The following is a 20318-nucleotide window of genomic DNA, read 5'->3' as shown; positions in this document are numbered from 1 at the left end:
TTCCTGGGTTAATGGTTGTTTCCGCATGATTTATGTAATATCATATGTATCATAACCTAACAGTGGTATCACGAGCCCCTTATTATTTTCATAATCTAATTTGCATAAACATGGTTAAATATTACAAATTTGCAAGAATTAAAAGGGGTGATTAATTTTCGTAATTGTTAATTAATTGCAAATTGCGTTTATTTAATTATACGTACGCAGTTTTTCGGCAGTTTCTTCGTTACTCATCCAAATCGAGTGATTTTTGTGTCAATTCCGCATGTAAAAGGCATTCTAAAATTTTGACAAAAAGAGTATTTTTCTGCCGAACCCAGAATTCTCAAATTCGAAGCCTAACTATGACTTTTCGAAGGTTTTAGTTTTTCGAATGCAAAATTTCGTAAATTTAAGATGTTAAATTAAATATTTGCGATTCTTGTTGATAAATCTTGAATTTTTGATTGACCTACTGTATATGTTTAACAAGTTTGAATGCCTAGCCTTGTTAATTATGCAATCTAATTTGTAATTATGATTAATTTGTTGAAAATTAGAATAATTTAGAATTAATTTGATTTTCATAATTAATTGTAATTTAATTAGAAACCTATGATTAAAAACCACCATAAAAATTGTAAATTTATGATAAATTTTAAATTTTTATGACCTAGACTTGAATCCATGTAAATCGGAAAACAATTGAATAATAAATTTTCGATTTTTCGCCCTAAAATTATGAAATTAATATTATTTATTAATTTGTCATTAATTTTAAATATAAATTTTAAATTTTTTATGCGATTCGTTCATATAACTTTCACGCACAAAGCAATGGACGCGTCGTGTAACCCTTAAGGGGTGTTGTATATTGCAGGCATGCGACGACGAGCAAGGGAGCTCGTCGCCCGTGCGGCACGAATGCAATGAGCAAGGGCGTAGTGCACGAGCACAAGGCAGCAGCCCTGCCTTGTGTCGTGTGCCACGAGCTATGAACAAATGGGCATGGGCGAAAGGCAAGCCAAGGCAGTCGCGTGTGGGCAGCAAGCGAGCTGCGCCACAACGCGCACTGCCTCGCGCAAGAGCGCGCAGCCTCGCGCGCAGCGAGCGCAAGCTCGCGTGCCACGAGCGCTGCGCCCAGCGTTGCTCGCGCGCACAGCGAGCGATGTCGCGCGCCTAGCGAGCGATGTCGCGCGCACAGCGAGCGATGGCTCGCGCGCACAGCGAGCAATGGCTCGCGCACAGCGAGCGCTGGCGAGCGCGCACTGCGAGCGATGGCTCGCGTGCGACGAGCGCTGGCGCGCGCGCAGCGAGCACCACAGCGTGCGATGGCTTGCGATTGGTAGAGCAGCAGCTATGCGACGAGCGCATGAGCTGCGCGCATATGGCCAGCAATGGTTGTATGCGTGCGGCCCATGGGCGTGCAATGCGTAGGGTGTTTGCATCACGATTAGATCGTTTTGAATGTTTAATTTGAAAATTTCAATTCACGTAATTTTAATTAATTTTTAAAATTAATAATTTAAATTATTTTCTTGGATTTTAATTTTGAATATTGTAATTATAATAAATTTTATTTATTCTAATTATTTTACTAAAATTAAAATCATGAATTAATTTAAATAACGACTGAAATTAAATTAAACTTTTTGGATTCAATTATAAATTTATATGAGCTTTAAATTTTAATTAAATTTGTATGTTTCCGGTTAGACTAGAAATACATTTTTATGTTTAAAATTAGTAAAGCATATAAATTTATTGGTTTAAGTGGGAGCGCTTTTTAGTCATAAACTCTTGATTAGGTCTACAAATCCTTAAGGTTAAAACAACTTGATTAGAATTAATAAGGACTGAATAATTGGTGGATTATTGGTGCCCTTGATTAATTGCTGCAAATATTTACGTGATGCATAATGTGTTTTACTATCCAGCTAAGTGGGCCATTCATGATAATGAATGGGTGAATGGTATATATTGTATATGTACTGTTTTGCAGGTTATGAAGTGACTAGTATGGCCCAAATAGGATAGAAAATATGGTCTGCGTACCATTAATTTGAATGTAATTGGTCTAAAGTACCAAAGTTATTTTTCAATTCAAATATGGTCTGCGAACCATCAAATAGTTGTAATTATTTATAGCTTATCCTATTTGAAGAAAATGGTGCCTCCCACGGAGATTTTCAAGACGGACTTTGAAGTCAAAGCTTCAAGATGAAGTCGGGCCATACTAGATCACATTTATCTTATGCATGTTTAAGTTATTTATTGCTTTTAAATATGTCTTAAAATGCATGAGATCAAAAGCTTGATTATGTTGCATGATTAAGGATTTTAGTTCACTTAAAATCTAACCAACATAGTAAGAGCCTTAAGTTCCAAACATAAAAATTGAGTTAAAAGGTGCCATGCCAAAATATACACTTGCTTGGATATCCTTTACATCAATCTAGTAATAGTTTTCGCTCAGCGAGGTGTTACTTATTGGTCCTAAAGGGGCAAGGTACACAAATAATTGTGAGTACATGTTAGTTTTGGTGAAACTCAACGATATAAGTAAGGAGTCCTTTTATGTCGTGGCAAAAATCGATAGGTTTACCTAATAAGTTCTTAGACGTACCTATCAACCAAGAGTAGTTTCTAGACTATTAGCAAAAGGCTTTTGCTTACCTAAGATGTTCTAGGATTAAGTCGACAAACTGTGCTTAGTTCTTCAATGATTTTAGGATCTTGGAATCATTTTATTCACACCTGCCGGAACACATAACTTGAATAAAATGCTTAATAAACATTGAATTATGCATGTATGCTGGAATTTAAGTTTATTAAGAGAAACTGTGAATGGTTATTTATTTGTTTATTCTTTTCAATTGTAGTTTTTAATATGGCAAACAACAATTCATTCAACATTCGATCAATTCTCGAAAAGGAGAAGTTGAACGGGAAAAACTTCCTTGACTGGCAAAGGAACTTGCAAATAGTTCTTATGCAGGAAGAAAAGGAGTATGTCCTAGATGAGGCGATGCCCGAAGCTGCAGGCGACGGGGTCACTCAGGCAGCCCTCAATCGTTGGATTGATGCCAACAAGGATGTGAAATGTCTAATGCTCGCCACCATGAGTGCGGATCTGCAGAAAACGTTCATCAACTCAGATGCTTTCACAATCATCAGTGAGTTGAAGAACATGTTCCAAGATCTGGCTCGAGTCGAAAGATTCGAGACTCATAGGCAAATTCTTGAGACCAAGCTTAAGAAAGGCAAGCCCGTAAGTCCACATGTTCTCAAAATGATTGGACTCATTGAGAATATGAGTCGGCTGGATCAGCAATTTTCTCAGGAAATGGCTATAGACACCATCCTCCATTCTCTTCATAGCGGGTATGATCAGTTCAAACTGAACTACAGTATGAATAGTCTGGACAAAACGCTCACTGAGCTTCACGGTATGCTGAAGACCGCTGAAAAGACGCTCAAAAGTGATAAGCAGGATGTGCTTATGGTGCGCGGGGGCAAGTTCAAGAAATCTGGAAAGAAGAGGAATGCTAAGAAAGGTGGCAACAAGGCCAGCCCAACTAAGCAAACTGGCGCCAAATCTGTAAAGAGGAAGGTCAGTCAACCCACTTCTGAATCCGAATGCTTCTACTGCAAGAAGAAGGGGCATTGGAAGAGAGATTGCTTGAAGCTAAAGGAAGATCAGAAGAACGGAACAGTCGTTCCATCTTCAGGTATTTTCGTTATAGACTGTATACTTGCTAATTCAACTTCTTGGGTATTAGATACAGGTTGTGGCTCACACTTATGTTCCAATCCACAGGGACTAAGAAGAAGTAGAAAGTTAAGCAAGAGTGAAGTCGACCTACGAGTGGGAAATGGAGCACGGATTGCTGCATTAGCTGTAGGAACTAACTATTTGTCGTTGCCCTCCGGGCTAGTTTTGGAACTAGAAGAATGTTTCCATGTTCCAAGTCTTACTAAAAACATCATTTCAGTTTCTTGCTTAGATGCTAAGGGATTTTCCTTTTTAATAAAAGACAATAGTTGTTCGTTTTATTTTAAAGAGATGTTTTATGGATCTACTAGATTAGTCAATGGACTTTATTTATTAGATCACGACAAACAAGTATATAACATAAATACCAAAAAGGCCAAAAAGAATGATTCAGATCTCACCTATCTGTGGCATTGTCGATTAGGCCATATAAACTTGAAACGCTTAGAAAGACTTCAAAAGGAAGGAATTCTAGAACCATTTGACTTAGAGGATTATGGTAAATGCGAATCATGTTTACTTGGCAAAATGACAAAGCAACCTTTCTCTAAAGTTGGAGAAAGAGAAAATGAACTATTGGGTTTAATCCATACAGATGTATGTGGACCAATGAGTACAAATGCTAGAGGTGGTTTCAGCTACTTTATCACTTTCACTGATGACTTCAGTAGGTATGGTTATGTCTACCTAATGAAGCATAAGTCTGAATCCTTTGACAAATTCAAGGAATTTCAGAGTGAAGTAGAGAATCAATTAGGCAAGAAGATTAAGGCACTGCGGTCTGATAGAGGCGGTGAATATCTGAGCTATGAATTTGATGACCATCTGAAAGAATATGGAATTCTATCAGAATTGACTCCTCCTGGAACACCACAATGGAACGGTGTGTCGGAACGGAGGAACAGAACCTTGCTAGACATGGTCAGGTCAATGATGGGTCAGGCCGAACTTCCATTAGAATTTTGGGGACATGCACTAAATACAGCTGCACTCACTATAAATAGAGCTCCGTCTAAAGCTGTCGAAAAGACTCCATACGAATTATGGTTTGGAAAGCCTCCAAATGTGTCTTTTCTTAAGATTTGGGGATGTGAAGTATACGTCAAACGATTAATTTCAGACAAACTTCATCCAAAATCTGACAAATGTATCCTTGTGGGCTATCCAAAGGAAACAAAGGGGTATTACTTCTACAATACATCTGAGAACAAGGTGTTTGTTGCTCGAGATGGTGTCTTTTTGGAGAAAGATCACATTTCCAAAATGACAAGTGGGAGAAAAGTAGACCTCGAAGAAATTCGAGTCGAACAACAAACTCTAGAGAATGCTCAAGATGACATTCAGGATGAAACTCAGAGATCTTTAGAAGAATCTGGTGAGAATCATGGTCAATCTAGAAATGTTACCCCGCGTAGATCGCAAAGATATAGATCTCAACCGGAAAGGTACTTAGGTATTTTGACGAACGAGAGCTATGACGTTCTATTACTTGAAAGTGATGAACCTGCGACTTACAAACAAGCTATGACGAGCCCTAGCTCCAAGCAATGGCAAGAAGCCATGCAATCTGAATTGGACTCCATGTCTGAAAACCAAGTATGGGATTTGGTCGATTTGCCAGATGGCTATCAAGCCATTGGAAGCAAATGGGTTTTCAAACTGAAAAAGGACAAGGATGGGAAACTTGAAGTTTTCAAAGCTAGATTGGTTGCAAAAGGTTACAGGCAAGTCCACGGTGTGGATTACGATGAAACCTTTTCACCAGTTGCAATGCTAAAGTCTATTCGGATAATGTTAGCAATCGCTGCATATTACGATTACGAAATATGGCAGATGGATGTCAAAACTGCTTTCTTAAACGGCGTTTTAACAGAAACTGTGTTTATGACACATCCTGAAGGTTTTGAGGATCCAAAGAATGCTAAAAAGGTATGCAAGCTAAAGAAGTCAATCTACGGATTGAAGCAGGCATCCAGGAGCTGGAATATACGTTTTGATGAAGCAGTCAGTGACTTTGGTTTCATCAAGAACGCAGACGAATCTTGTGTATACAAGAAGGTCAGTGGGAGCAAAATTGCTTTCCTAGTATTATATGTCGACGACATATTACTTATCGGAAATGACATTCCTATGTTGAACTCTGTCAAGATTTGGCTTGGGAAATGTTTTTCGATGAAGGATCTAGGAGAAGCACAGTACATATTGGGCATCAAGATTTACAGAGATAGGTCTAAAAGGATGATTGGACTTAGTCAAAGCACTTATATCAATAAGGTGCTTGATAGGTTCAAGATGGCGGACTCCAAGCGAGGCTACCTACCCATGTCTCATGGAATGACTCTAAGCAAGACTCAGTGCCCAAAAACACTTGATGAGCGTAGACGAATGAATGGGATTCCATATGCATCATTGATTGGTTCAATAATGTATGCTATGATATGTACACGCCCGGATGTTGCGTACGCACTCAGTGCTACGAGCAGATACCAGTCAGACCCAGGAGAGGCGCATTGGACTGCTGCCAAGAACATTCTGAAGTACCTAAAAAGGCACAAAGATGACTTCCTGGTCTATGGTGGAGATGATGAATTAATTGTTAAAGGCTATACGGACGCAAGTTTCCAAACCGACAAAGATGATTTCAGATCACAGTCTGGGTTTGTCTTCTGCCTCAACGGAGGAGCAGTAAGCTGGAAAAGTGCTAAGCAAAGCACCATTGCGGATTCTACAACTGAAGCGGAGTACATTGCTGCACATGAAGCAGCAAAGGAAGCTATATGGCTAAGGAAGTTCATAGGTGAACTTGGTGTAGTCCCCTCCATTAAAGGACCAATAGCCCTGTATTGTGACAATAACGGAGCTATTGCACAGGCAAAAGAGCCTAGACACCACCAGAGAGTCAAGCATGTACTTCGTAGATTTCACCTTCTACGAGAGTTCGGTGAAAGAAAAGAAGTCGAGATAAGCAAAATTGGAACTGATGACAACATATCAGATCCATTAACTAAACCTCTGCCGCAAGCGAAGCACAACTCGCACACTGCAGCTATGGGAATCAAGCATATTGGAGAATGGCTTTGATGTCTCTGTTTAATGTTTTAAAGTTTTAGAGTTTAAATCTTTGTAAAACATTATTGGTTAATCATTCACAATAAATGAAAAGAATTCATTTTTCCATTTAATTTGTGGTTTATTAAATGATGAGTCCCTTCAACTTGACGATATATTCAAGATAGACTGTCAGGACCAGTCCTGTGACTAAGAAATGTCTATCAAGTGAACTTGAATGTCAAAAGGTTGAAAATGGTCCCTAATCGGAGTTTTCTATAAAATTGGACGCATAGAAAACGTTAGATGATTAGAATGCAAGATGACTAGTAGTTCTGTTTCTTGAACTATATGGACATGGCAATGTCATAATCATTTGCATAGATACTTACTCTGGGAAGACTAGTATCGGACAAGACCTATGAAACTTTACTTTAAGAGATGAAAATCTGTCATAAGTAAATTTCATTAAATTATTAGACACTAAATCCTCAATACCTGAGTGATTTGAGATTACTTGTTTGAGAACTGGTTGCTTTGACGTTGACCAACCGTCGCACCGTAAAAGGAGGCTATAAAGGCAACGCTCAGGTAATCACCTATCAAACGAAGTCTAATCTCAAGATCGCAAGATTGGGATTGTCCTCCCATAAATCGGGATGAGATGCTTAAAAGTTGTACAAGGCCACTCGGAGAGCTAGAAACTGTGAAATGCATGGCCGTGCTCGGATGAATCATAGGCTATGATTATCTGTTTATTTGATCAGTTGAACTCTGAAACCGAGGAACACCTCTGGACATAATAAGGATGACAACTCTTACCTTATGTTCAAGAGCAAGCATCGAGCGACAAAGGAATTAGGAAATGCACACTTGTCCCTAAGGACAAGTGGGAGACTGAAGGAAATAATGCCCTTGGTCCAAGTATGCATTCTATGATAAGTCTAATAAATGCGGTTCAGTATTAATTAACAAGTTAATAATTCAGTGAGATCAAGTGAGCTGAATGCCTAGCTAGAGGCCGCTTCAGTTCAAGTGGAAATAATGATATTAATCCACAGCTTACTCTTGACTGAACCCGTAGGGTCACACAAATAGTACGTAAACGGATCAAGTATTTAATGGCATTAAATACTCCATCTATGGATATTCGGAATCGACGGATCTTGGTTTCAGTGGGAGCTGAGATCGTCACAGGCAAGAAATGAATACTCCGGAAACGATGATATTACCGGAAACGGAAATATGGATCGTATCGAAAATATAAATATTATCCAAGTCGTAGATGTTGCCGGAAACGGAAACATGGTACGTATCGAAAAATATTATCGGAAATGGAAATATTGTCAGAATCGGAAATATTGCCGGAAACGGAAATATTGTCAGAATCGGAAATATTATCGGAATCGGAAAATAATTCCGGAAACGGAAATATTAAATATTTGTTCGAAACGGAAATTAATTCCGGAATCGGAAATATTAAATATTGTTCGTATCGGAAATGAATTCCGGAATCGGAAATTTAATCGGAAGCGTATCGTACGAATAAGCATCGGACGAGGCCTGCCGGACGAGGGCCCAGCACGAAGCCAGGCCATCGCCCAGCAAGCCAAGCGCGCCACACGAACAGCCAAGGCCACGCCAGGCCCAGCGCAAGGCCAGGCCCAGCTGGCCGAGGCAGCGCGCACAGCGCGCGCAGGAGCTACGTGGGCTTGTAGCTTGCGTAGGCCTCGCTGCGTGGGCTGCTGCTCGCACGCACACGCATGGGCGGCCCATCGTGGCTGCCGTGTGTGTGTGCGTGAGTGTTTGTGTTCATGCACGATTCCTAAAGCATGCAGAGTTCGGTTAATGATTAAATTCCTAATTCTATTAGATAAATTAATTAATTAGAGTTCTTGTAGGATTCTAGGTTTAATTAATTTGTATCTGAATAGGATTCCAATTCCCTTTCCATACCCCTATAAATATGTGGCCTGGGTTCACAATTTATAACGAGTTTCAAAGTATTCAAAGTGAGTTTTTGAGAAAAAAATTCAATCACACATCTTGCTCAAAAGTGCCGAAAATTCTAGTACCTTAAGGGCGATTCTAGTTGGTCAATCTTAAGGCGGATCCGGACGTGTTGTGGACTATCTACGGAGGGACGACACTTGGAGTCCTAAAGACTTGTTCTTGTTCGGTTCGGGCGCAGCTAGGGAGGGCACGCAACAAAGAGTATGCATCTAAATTATGCTATATGATTATGTGTAAATAATATGTATTCCTGGGTTAATGGTTGTTTCCGCATGATTTATGTAATATCATATGTATCATAACCTAACAGCGTCGTAATGTGTCCCTTTTCGATGATTTAATTGCTTTCCTCGCCCTTTTTATGAAATGTTAAACTAATTAAATCTGATTGTTCTACCACGCCTAACAAATATAATATTTTTGGGAAATTGGATTATCATTCTAGGTCCCTTAATGCTATTTAAATCAGATAACCGCGATCGATCTAGTATTATATGTTGCATATTGCTAAAATCAACTCAGATTAGTTTAATAGTTAACGCATGTCCCTTCAATTATTTATGCTGAGCTAGTAAGGATATCCTGCCTCTGGAGTTATCAACGAGCGAGTACTCCTCTCGGTAGTTACAGTCCCCCGAACCCTCAATCTCTACCTTGCGGGTGTATGTTGAGAGATCCCCACACCAGGGATCACAAGGGAACCTACGGCCATCGTGGTCAAACATAATTGCACTCCCTTTATGTCACGATAACCGGGTTTTGTCAGTTTTTCTCATTGTCGTTAAAAACTGAATGGCGACTCCTATATTACTAGTCAATTGGGTGTAAACTCACAGGAAATCCAATTACACTTGATTGAATAAAAAGAATCGTCACACCCACGAGCACTAATACAAAAAATGCATGTTGCTTCACCTTAAATGCATTGAACCTAAACATGCTCGAAGCATTAAGTTACATTTGCTTCGGTACTATTTTTGGGATTGAAGCATTTGATAGATTTTGAGATTCTGTCAAGTATATTGCATCGGACTTAATAGAGTTCGAAGCATTTAAGCATGAAATAAATCCGCCAAAATATTTAATATTTCCGCCAAAAAGAAAACGCTTCGGGCCTATTTATAAACGGTGCAATAAAATTCTTGGATTTTATGTAAGCAAGCTGCGCAGGCCCAATTGAAACGGCCACGCGAAAGTTCAATTCATTTGATGGCCCATTCCAAGCTGTAATTACTAATTACTATACCAGTATACCTTAACCCACGACTGGCCTCTACCCCTCCTTCCCCAAAAGTACAGAACCACGAGCAACCTCCATTACTAACTCCCACTTCTCTCCACTTCTCCGTTCTCCACGGCGCACTTCTCCGGTCTCTACGGCGCACTTCTCCGGTCACAGGGCGACGTGATTCACTATGGAACATCATAAATATGCGCAAGAAAATTCAATCATAAAAAGTAAATTAGAAAAAACAACCAAAATATACCACCCACCATTGTTGCTGCTAGTAAGCTGCTACTTTCATCGATCGGTTCTGCACTCGAGTTCATTGGAATTGGAAGATTCATTCGAAGATTCATCGGAATTGAAAGGTTAGTTGCACTACCGGTTTAATTTCCTATTATTTATGATGTAATTAGTCGGAATTGAGGGGGGGTTTTCGCGTTTCTTGCCCACCAAATGTCTGTTTCAATGGCGTGGGTGGTGTTGTGAGGTATACATTGCAAAAGACTACTGCTTTTCTTTACCATAACTGATTATACTTGTATAAAATAATTAGAATTTTAATTTGGTTTAATTGTTTTAGATTGATTGCTTAAAGAGGATGGAAACTAATAATTTGTTGAAACTCATATCGCAGATAAAGAAGGGCGCTCCTGCTATCCTTTGAAGTTGGTTCAGAAGTTGAAGTTTTAGCTGAGAAGTTCCTGTCCTGAACAAAGTGAACAAGTCAGACATAGCGAAGGAGATTCTAGAGGTTAGCACGCATAATAGTTTCCCCCTTTTGTCCATTGAAATTGGAACATTATTCTGTTCTCAAAGGACTTGGTGATTTGATGTACCTTGAATGCTCTAAGTAACTTCATGTCTCTCAATTCCTAACTAGAAATTATTGCGATTTAATTTGGAATTATTTGTTATACTCCGTTTTGAGTGTTTGGTTGTTGGTGGTTTCTGGTTGCTGGATTCTTTCTGATGGTGTGTTGGTTCTGTTTGGTTGTCGCTGGTATGGTCTGTTGGAGTAGTAGGGTAGTTGATAAATGTAGTTTAATATCCTTCTTGTAGTTCATGGTGAAGAGTATGAATGATTGCTTGTATTAAATCAAGCTTAGCCTTAGAAAGTTAGAATAGATGTGTGAAAGCAACAACATATATTTGTTAGTTGGATTATCAAAGGAGCATGTTGTTATAGGTTAAAGAGAATTGTGGCACTCAACTATAGTTATATTTTTTGTCAAAAAAAAAACTTTAGTTATATTTTGTATTATTTAGACTTTATTGTAGAGTTTGGAGTGTCAATATAATTATCAGTTAGTTAATGGTTGGTCGCTAGGCCGGAGTATCCAAAATAAGATAGGTCAGAGTATCCAAAATAAGTCAAGTTTAGTGAAAATAAGTCGTGTAAAAAGTACGAAACAAATGTGTTATGATATTATCCAGTCTGTTTGTATTCCTGAATATAAAAATGGTAAATTGTCAAACTACTTAAACTCTTGGCAATTAGCTAAGTCTAAGGTGAAAGTATAATCTTGAATGAGAATTGGCAATTGTTAAGAGTGGGTATTTCACATGTTTCTGCAAAAGAAGATGCATGTGAATCCAAGAAAAGGCGGTTTGCATATATTGGGGTGTTGGAGTTTGTGATTGTGGCAAAAGACATATGCGAAGATGAATTTTCAGCAATAAAAACATGAATCCTTTAATTTTCTGCAAAAGACATTATAGAAGTGTCTGAATTTTCAGCAATAGAAACATGAATCCTTTAATTTTCTGAAAAATCCAATCTTTCTCCTCCTAAAACTTTCTCCTTCAGCACTGAAAATCCAAAAATTTCTCCTTTAATTTTCCATTACAGAGTCCTTTTCCATCCCTTACCCCAAAACTATCTTTCTCCTTTAAAACTCTGCGCTTCGATCAGAACTGTGCACTGATTTGCACAGCTCAGATCAGTTCTGTGCAGATCAGTGCACAGTTCTGATCAGAACTGATCAGTTCTGTGCACTGATCTGCACAGCTCAGATCAGAACTTTGCAAATCAGTGCACAGAACTGATCAGTTCTGATCAGAACTGTGCACTGATCTGCACAGCTCAGATCAGTTCTGTGCAGATCAGTGCACAGTTCTGATTAGAACTGATCAGTTCCGTGCACTGATCTGCACAGTTCTGATCAACAATAGATTAATATTCAACTCTTGCATTCATGGTACATAGTTACAGACTTACAGAAACTACTAATTTAATTCTCTTATTGAAGGAACATAAATGATACAGTACATATCAAACAAAGGGGTGTAGATGTCAGTATAAACAATTTTTGGGTTTGGAAGCTTTTGAGTGAGAGAATCAAGTTCATCAGATAGCTTAGAATTAAACAGTTGAGCATCTTGGTTGTAATTCTCAGCACATTATCTAAGAATTCCCCCTCTAAGGTTAAAATGGCGTTTTCGACCCAACTTTGTACTAAAGAACCTAAGGAATGTTTTCAAACTTATTACAATTTTAATATGCATAATTATAACTTTCTAAGACTCGTAATAATCTATTATTCCACATTTAAGGCTAATTGGGTCGTTCTAGTACATATTTAAGCTAAAATGGCGTTTTCGACCCAACTTTGAAATAAAGAACCTAAGGCATGTTTTCAAACTTATTACACGTTTAATATGCATAGTTATAACTTTCTAAGACTCTTTCCAATCTATTATTCCACATTTAAGGCTAATAGGGTCGTTCTAGGTCATATTTAGGCAAAATTGACATTTTTGAACCCAACTTTTAACTAAACAACCTAAGGAATGTTTTCAAACTTATTACACGTTTAATATGCATAGTTATAACTTTCTAAGACTCTTTCCAATCTATTATTCCACATTTAAGGCTAATAGGGTCGTTCTAGGTCATATTTAGGCAAAATTGACATTTTTGAACCCAACTTTTAACTAAACAACCTAAGGAATGTTTTCAAACTTATTATACGTTTAATATGCATATTTATAACTTTATAGGACTCTTTCCAATCTATTATTCCACATTTAAGGCTAATTGAGTCGTTCTAGTACATATTTAGGCAAAAATGACATTTTCGAACCTAACTTTGAACTAAAGAACCTTAGGAATGTTTTCAAACTTATTACACGTTTAATATGCATAGTTATAACTTTCTAAGACTCTTTCCAATCTATTATTCTACATTTAAGGGTAATAGGGTCGTTCTAGGTCATATTTAGGCAAAAATGGCGTTTTCGAACCCAACTTTGAAATAAAGAACCTAAGAAATGTTTTCAAACTTATTACACGTTTAATATGCATAGTTATAACTTTCTAAGACTCGTACTAATCTATTATTCCCCATTTAAGGCCAATTGGATCATTCTCGGTCATATTTAGGCTAAAATGGCGTTTTCGAACCCAAATTTGAACTAAACAACCTAAGGATTGTTTTCAAACTTATTACATGTCTCATATGCATAGTTATAACTTTCTAAGACTCGTTCTAATCAATTATTCCATATTTAAGGCTAATTGGGTCATTCTATGTCATATTTAGGGTAAAATTCCACATTTTCGAACCAAATTTTGAACTAAACTACAAATTAACTTGGTGAAAAAAAGGTGGTAAAAATAATTTGTCCTTATCTTAACCACTTGCCCAAACCATTTAATTAATGTTTCAACAAAAAATTAACTTCGTCCCGTGTATGGGCACCCTTTAAAGATTTTAATTTCATGTCGTTTTTGTTTATTTTTTCAAAATTTGAATATTAATTAATGGGTTCTTTTTGTTGTTTTTTTCTTCTTCTTATTTTAGGTGTTGGTGACTAGTAGTAGAAGATAGATATTATTTGTTGATTAAGGTAACATTTTTATTTTCTTTGATCTCTTTCTTTAATGACATTTTTTTTTTCATGGGTATATATTTGTATGTAATTTTGTTGGATTATCATCGAGTTTCAGACCTATAGTTTTGATTTCTTGTTGTTAGTGAACTTGAATATATTTCAATGATTGGCTTGTCGAAATTGAAAAATGGTTAATTTCTATATTTAATCACTTTCAACACTATAAATTGGTGTTCCATTGGTCAATTAATTCAAATTCTTCATTTTATGTCCATTTTCAATTATTTCAAATCCCCCCCCCCTGTGTTTTGTTGCAAAGTAAGGCTTATTTAGCTCCTATGTTGAATTTGATTAAGTACGAGTGCACAAGGAGGTTTTTTGGACCACCTACTATAAGATGTCAAAAATTTCAAACTAATACTAGTAGTTGTCTAATTGTCTTTGTCTATATATGTAACTTGTTTGAACAAATTCCCTTTTATTCCTTGTGTTAGGTTATGATACATATGATATTACATAAATCATGCGGAAACAACCATTAACCCAGGATTACATATTATTTACACATAATCATATAGCATAATTTAGATGCATACTCTTTGTTGCGTGCCCTCCCTAGCTGCACCCGAACCGAACAAGAACAAGTCTTTAGGACTCCAAGTGTCGTCCCTCCGTAGATAGTCCACAGCACGTCCGGATCCGCCTTAAGATTGACCAACTAGAATCGCCCTTAAGGTACTAGAATTTTCGGCACTTTTGAGCAAGATGTGTGGCTGAATTTTTCTCTCAAAAACTCACTTTGAATACTTTGAAACTCGTTATAAATTGTGAGCCCAAGCCACATATTTATAGGGGTATGGAAAGGGAATTGGAATCCTATTCAGATACAAATTAGTTAAACCTAGAATTCTACAAGAACTCTAATTTAATTAATTTATCAAATAGAATTAGGAATTTAATCATTAACCGAACTCTGCACGTTTTAGGAAACGTGCACGAACACAAACACTTACGCACACACACACGGCAGCCACGATGGGCCGCCCATGCGTGCGTGCGAGCAGCAGCCCACGCAGCGAGGCCTGCGCGAGCCACAAGCCCACGCAAGCACCCGCGTGCGCTGCGCGCGCTGTGCGTGCTGCCACGGCCTGCTGGGCCTGGCCTTGCGCTGGGCCTGGCGTGGCTGTTCGTGTGGCGCGCTTGGCTTGCTGGGCGATGGCCTGGCTTCGTGCTGGGCCCTCGTCCGGCAGGCCTCGTCCGATGCTTATTCGTACGATGCGCTTCCGATTAAATTTCCGATTCCGGAATTCATTTCCGATACGAACAATATTTAACATTTCCGATTCCGGAATTAATTTCCGTTTCGAACAAATATTTAATATTTCCGTTTCCGGAATTATTTTCCGATTCCGATAATATTTCCGATTCTGACAATATTTCCGTTTCCGGCAATATTTCCGATATTGGTAATATTTCCATTTCCGATAATATTTTGCGATACGTACCATGTTTCCGTTTCCGGCAACATCTACGACTTGGATAATATTTATATTTCCGATACGATCCATATTTCCGTTTCCGGTAATATCATCGTTTCCGGAGTATTCATTTCTTGCCTGTGACGATCTCAGCTCCCACTGAAACCAAGATCCGTCGATTCCGAATATCCATAGATAGAGTATTTAATGCCATTAAATACTTGATCCGTTTACGTACTATTTGTGTGACCCTACGGGTTCAGTCAAGAGTAAGCTGTGGATTAATATCATTAATTCCACTTGAACTGAAGCGGCCTCTAGCTAGGCATTCAGCTCACTTGATCTCACTGAATTATTAACTTGTTAATTAATACTGAACCGCATTTATTAGACTTAACATAGAATGAATACTTGGACCAAGGGCATTATTTCCTTCACCTTGTTGCATCAACTATGAAACTATAAATAGTCCTACATGATTAGAATCAGTTTTGAGTTTGTATTTGTGAAGCTAGTTTAGCAAATGCAAGTTCTAGTCAAATTATGAACATAATTGATGGACTAGAGGATTTTTATGGAAGAGATAACTAAGCAATTAATCGGTGAGAAACTGAGAACTTGAAATTTTTGGTAATGGGGTAGTCTTTTCACAAGGGACGAGTAATTACTCAGGAAATAGAATCGTTTCCTTTGTATTAAACTGCAACAAATTTTTTTAGGGCCCAAATAATTAGGCCCTGTGATGTAGGTCCGGATAGGCCTCTCCGGATAGGCCTCTTAATAGTCGGGCCTGTTTAATATGGTTGTTGTGTTTGCCTCTAGTTGTTAGAAATGGATCGCAATTTGATGTACGGTTCAAGAACTACGAGTCAATACATTCTAGGGGTTGAGGAGTTCATCGCATGTGCAGTTGCGTATCAGTTGAAGAATGGTGACGAGTCAATACTTTGCCCTTGTTCTAATTGTGATTGTTCTAGGAGGTTTCGTAATGTTGATCAGATTAGGGAACATTTAGTTCGTCGTGGCTTTAGGTTGAACTATACAAGGTGGATATGGCATGGTGAGAGTGTTAACCATGGGGAGTGCAATATTAACTATGGGCACTCAGGAAGCAACTTCGGAGGTGATAATGATATCCATGATGACGATAATGGTAGCGATGATATGGATAATGATGAGCTGGACTACGTTGAGGATGATGAGATAAATGAGATGATGCAGGATGTAGAAGACTATCTCAATGATCAACCTAGTATGTATGAAACTTTATCGAGTGCCGCGAGTAAGCCATTGTATCCTGGTTGCTCTAAGTACAGCATCTTATCTGCTATGTTGAAGCTGTATAATAAGAAAGCAAAATACAACTGGTGTGATCAGAGTTTCACTTCTCTATTGTAATATTTGAAAGATATGTTTCCGGAAGGGAATGAAATTCCGATATCTAACTATCGAGCAAAAACGATGCTTTGTCCTATGGGTATTGAGTACCAAAAGATACATGCATGTCCGAATGATTGTATATTGTATCGGAAAGAGTATCAAGATCTCCACAAGTGTCCAAGATGTGGGTTATCGCGCTACAAGCGGAAGAAAGTGGATGGTACACCAAATGAGAAAGGACCTCCGGCAAAGGTGTTGTGGTATCTTCCGATAATACCAAGATTTAAACGTTTGTTTGCGAATAAGAAGGAAGCAAAGAATTTAAGGTGGCACGAAGAAGGGAGAAAGAAAGATGAATATCTTAGACATCCCGCCGATTCTCCACAATGGAAGAATTTTGATGAGAAGTTCGATGATTTCGGTAAGGAAATGAGAAATTTAAGGCTCGGTCTTTGCACGGATGGAATGAACCCTTTTGGCACACTTAGTACTCAACACAGCACTTGGCCGGTTCTTTTATCCATATATAACCTCCCTCCTTGGCTTTGTATGAAGCGAAAATACATCATGTTGTCCCTTTTGATATCAGGGCCAAAACAGCCGGGAAATGATATTGATGTTTACTTAGCACCACTTATTGATGATTTGAAAGTGCTATGGAATGAAGCTATTCCCGTGTTTGACTCTTACACTGAAACAAACTTTACTTTGCGTGCTATGATATTTTGTACTGTGAATGACTTTCCGGCATACGGAAACTTATCGGGTTATATTAACAAGGGAGCAAAAGCATGTCCGATTTGTGAAGATGATATGGTGGGAGAGTACTTAGAACATTGTAAGAAGAACATATACTGGCATACTCGTAGGTTGTTACCTCTTGATCACCCTTATCGAAAGAAGAAAAAACCGTGCAATGGGAAAACAGAGGTTCGAGTTGCCCGTCCTCCTCTTACTGGAAGCGAGGTGTACGAGCGGGTCAAAGATATCAACACAGTCTATGGAAAGCCTTACAAGGCTGTAAAAGGAGCCCTTTATAAGAAGAAGTCCCCGTTTTGGGATCTCCCGTATTGGAGGCATTTAGAGGTCAGGCACTGTCTCGATTTTATGCACGTTGAAAAAAATGTTTTTGAAAGTATTATTGGGACATTGCTTAATATAACGGGAAAGACAAAGGATGGTGAAAATGTTAGGAAAGACATGCAAAAATTGAAGATCCGTCCAGAGCTGGCGCCTGAAGATAAGGAAAAAGGAAAATATCTTCCTCCAGCATGCTACACTATGTCTAAGAATGAGAAAATAAGTTTTTTTGAGTGTTTGCGTGGCATAAAGGTTCCATCTGGATACTCGTCCAACATAAAAAGACTCGTGTCCAAGAACGAATTGAAAATGGTGGGTATGAAGTCTCATGATTGCCATGTTATGATGCAACAATTTATTCCAATTGCGATCCGAGGGATATTGCCAAAGCACGTGAGGAATGCCATTACGAGGCTTTGTTTCTTTTTCAATGCTATATGTAGTAAGGAGATTGATCCTTCGACTTTGGATGATCTGCAATCAGAAGTTATCGTCACATTGTGTCAGTTTGAAATGTATTTTCCACCTTCATTCTTTGATATCATGGTACATGTGGTCGTGCATCTCGTTCGAGAAATCAAGATTTGTGGTCCAGTGTGGGCGAGGAACATGTATCCGTTTGAGAGACATTTGGGCACTTTACAAGATAAAGTCCGGAATCGATACTATCCCGAAGGTAGTATTATTGAAGGCACAATTGCTGAAGAGATTATGGGGTTTGTTGCTCAATACCTAGCAGGGCTAGAACCGGTTGGACTTCCGAAGTCTCGCCATGAAGAGAGGCTAGAAGGTCATGGTATAATTGGCCATAAAAGGATCGTGGTGGATCGTAAGATGAAGGCTAAGGCTCATTTGTACGTACTACAACATCTTCCTAAGGTTCAACCCTATATAGATGATCACATGGGTTATTTAAAGGAGAAGAATCCTTTGAAAGATGATCAGTGGTTAGCTAAGGAGCACAATGACACTTTTATAGCATGGTTCCAAGGCAAGGTTATGTCTCAACGCACTAAAACTCCAAAAGTAATTTGTGAAATGATTAAGTGGCTTGCATATGGTCCTGAGCTTCTAGTTGACTCATATGAAGGTTATGATATCAATGGGTATACATTCTATACGGAGCGCCAAGATGCCAAGTCTGTTAATCAAAATAGTGGTGTAAGTGTGGTTGCATCATCAACAGAGTACGCTAATGCTAAAGATACTAGCCCTCTAGAAGTAACTATGCCATACTACGGGGTGATTGAAGATATTTGGGAGCTTGACTACACCAAATTTAGAATCCCTCTATTTCGATGCAAGTGGGTTGACAATGGGCGTGGTGTGCGAAGAGTTGAGGATGGATATACACAAGTTGATTTTAAGCGTTTGGGTCATCAAAATGAGCCTTTCATCATCGCATCACAAGTTAAGCAAGTATTTTACATTGTTGACCCCAAAGATAAAAAAAAGTCTATTGTTGTTCAAGGAAAGAGAAGAATTCTTGGTATTGGTGATGTGGAGGACGAAGAAGAGTATGATCAATTTGATGAGGACCCGCCGTTATCAAATGGCTTACCTAAGTCAAACGGGGAAGATGCATTTGATGCAAATTATATGCGTTCTGATCATTGTGAAGGCTTATGGGTTGAAAAATCCAAATGATTTTGAATTACATGTTTACTATTATGTATGGTCTTTGATTTTTTAGTATTATTTTGGATGACATCTATGATTTTTTTTTAAATTGCTTTTAAGATGTGTCTTTGATTCCGTATCATTTGAGTGTCCTTAGTAATGTTTTCACTTCTGCTTAATGTGACTTGGATCTTTACTTTAATCTCCATTGGAATCTGACTTTCCCTAACCCTTACAAGAAAAATTGTATTATTTATTATTATCAATTATCTGATGCAAAGAAGGATTTTTTTTACTTGTGGTCAATGAACTTAGTATGAACTAGAAATACGTTTTTGTTATATTTTGCATAAAAGAACTCTTACAAGAAATCTAGGGCATAGGCTCACCATTGAATATTTGGATTCTTTCATGTAGATGAACTTAGTATGAACTAGAAATACGTTTTTGTTATCTCTATTATATAAGCCAGCTCCTGAGGATAATTTAGTAAATTAACTTTTCGTGTCCCCCAGTAAATTTACAATAACACCCTCACATATCTCTCCTCCTACTTCGTTGTTTACGTTGACTCTCTTTCCCCTTTCACTTTTCTCTCTCCCCGCTTTTCCCTTACCAAGCAACACCGACCCATTTCTAGGGTTAGTCTAATTCCCTCCATCCACAACCGTCCCAGCGGCAGCGTCTTCCCCGATAGACGCGCGTGCGAGTTGTAGATGGAAATAGGTTTTAGGGTTTATAGGATTTTTTTTCATTGGAGGAGAGAGATTCAAATTTGTGTGGAAATTGAAATTAAACAGATTGAAGATCGATAATGAAGGAGAGAGAAAACGATGGTCGGTGGAGTTCATGTATTCTATCTGATTTTACTTTGATGAAA

At 38.3% G+C, this 20318-nt stretch overlaps 1 protein-coding gene across 1 annotated transcript; it reads left to right on the top strand.

Moving 5' to 3' along the window:
- The first annotated feature begins 16819 nt into the window (after window positions 1-16819).
- Window positions 16820-19465, top strand: LOC130464330 (uncharacterized). The gene has a single exon (XM_056833857.1). It carries the CDS (start codon window positions 16820-16822, stop codon window positions 19463-19465), a length of 2646 nt encoding a protein of 881 aa, XP_056689835.1.
- Window positions 19466-20318: the final 853 nt, after the last annotated feature.

Source organism: Spinacia oleracea, chromosome 1 (genome assembly GCF_020520425.1).
Source record: "Spinacia oleracea cultivar Varoflay chromosome 1, BTI_SOV_V1, whole genome shotgun sequence".
Classification (NCBI taxonomy): Eukaryota; Viridiplantae; Streptophyta; class Magnoliopsida; order Caryophyllales; family Amaranthaceae; genus Spinacia; species Spinacia oleracea.
The sequence above is the reverse complement of the archived record's forward strand: the minus strand, read 5'-3'. Positions and strand labels throughout refer to the sequence as shown.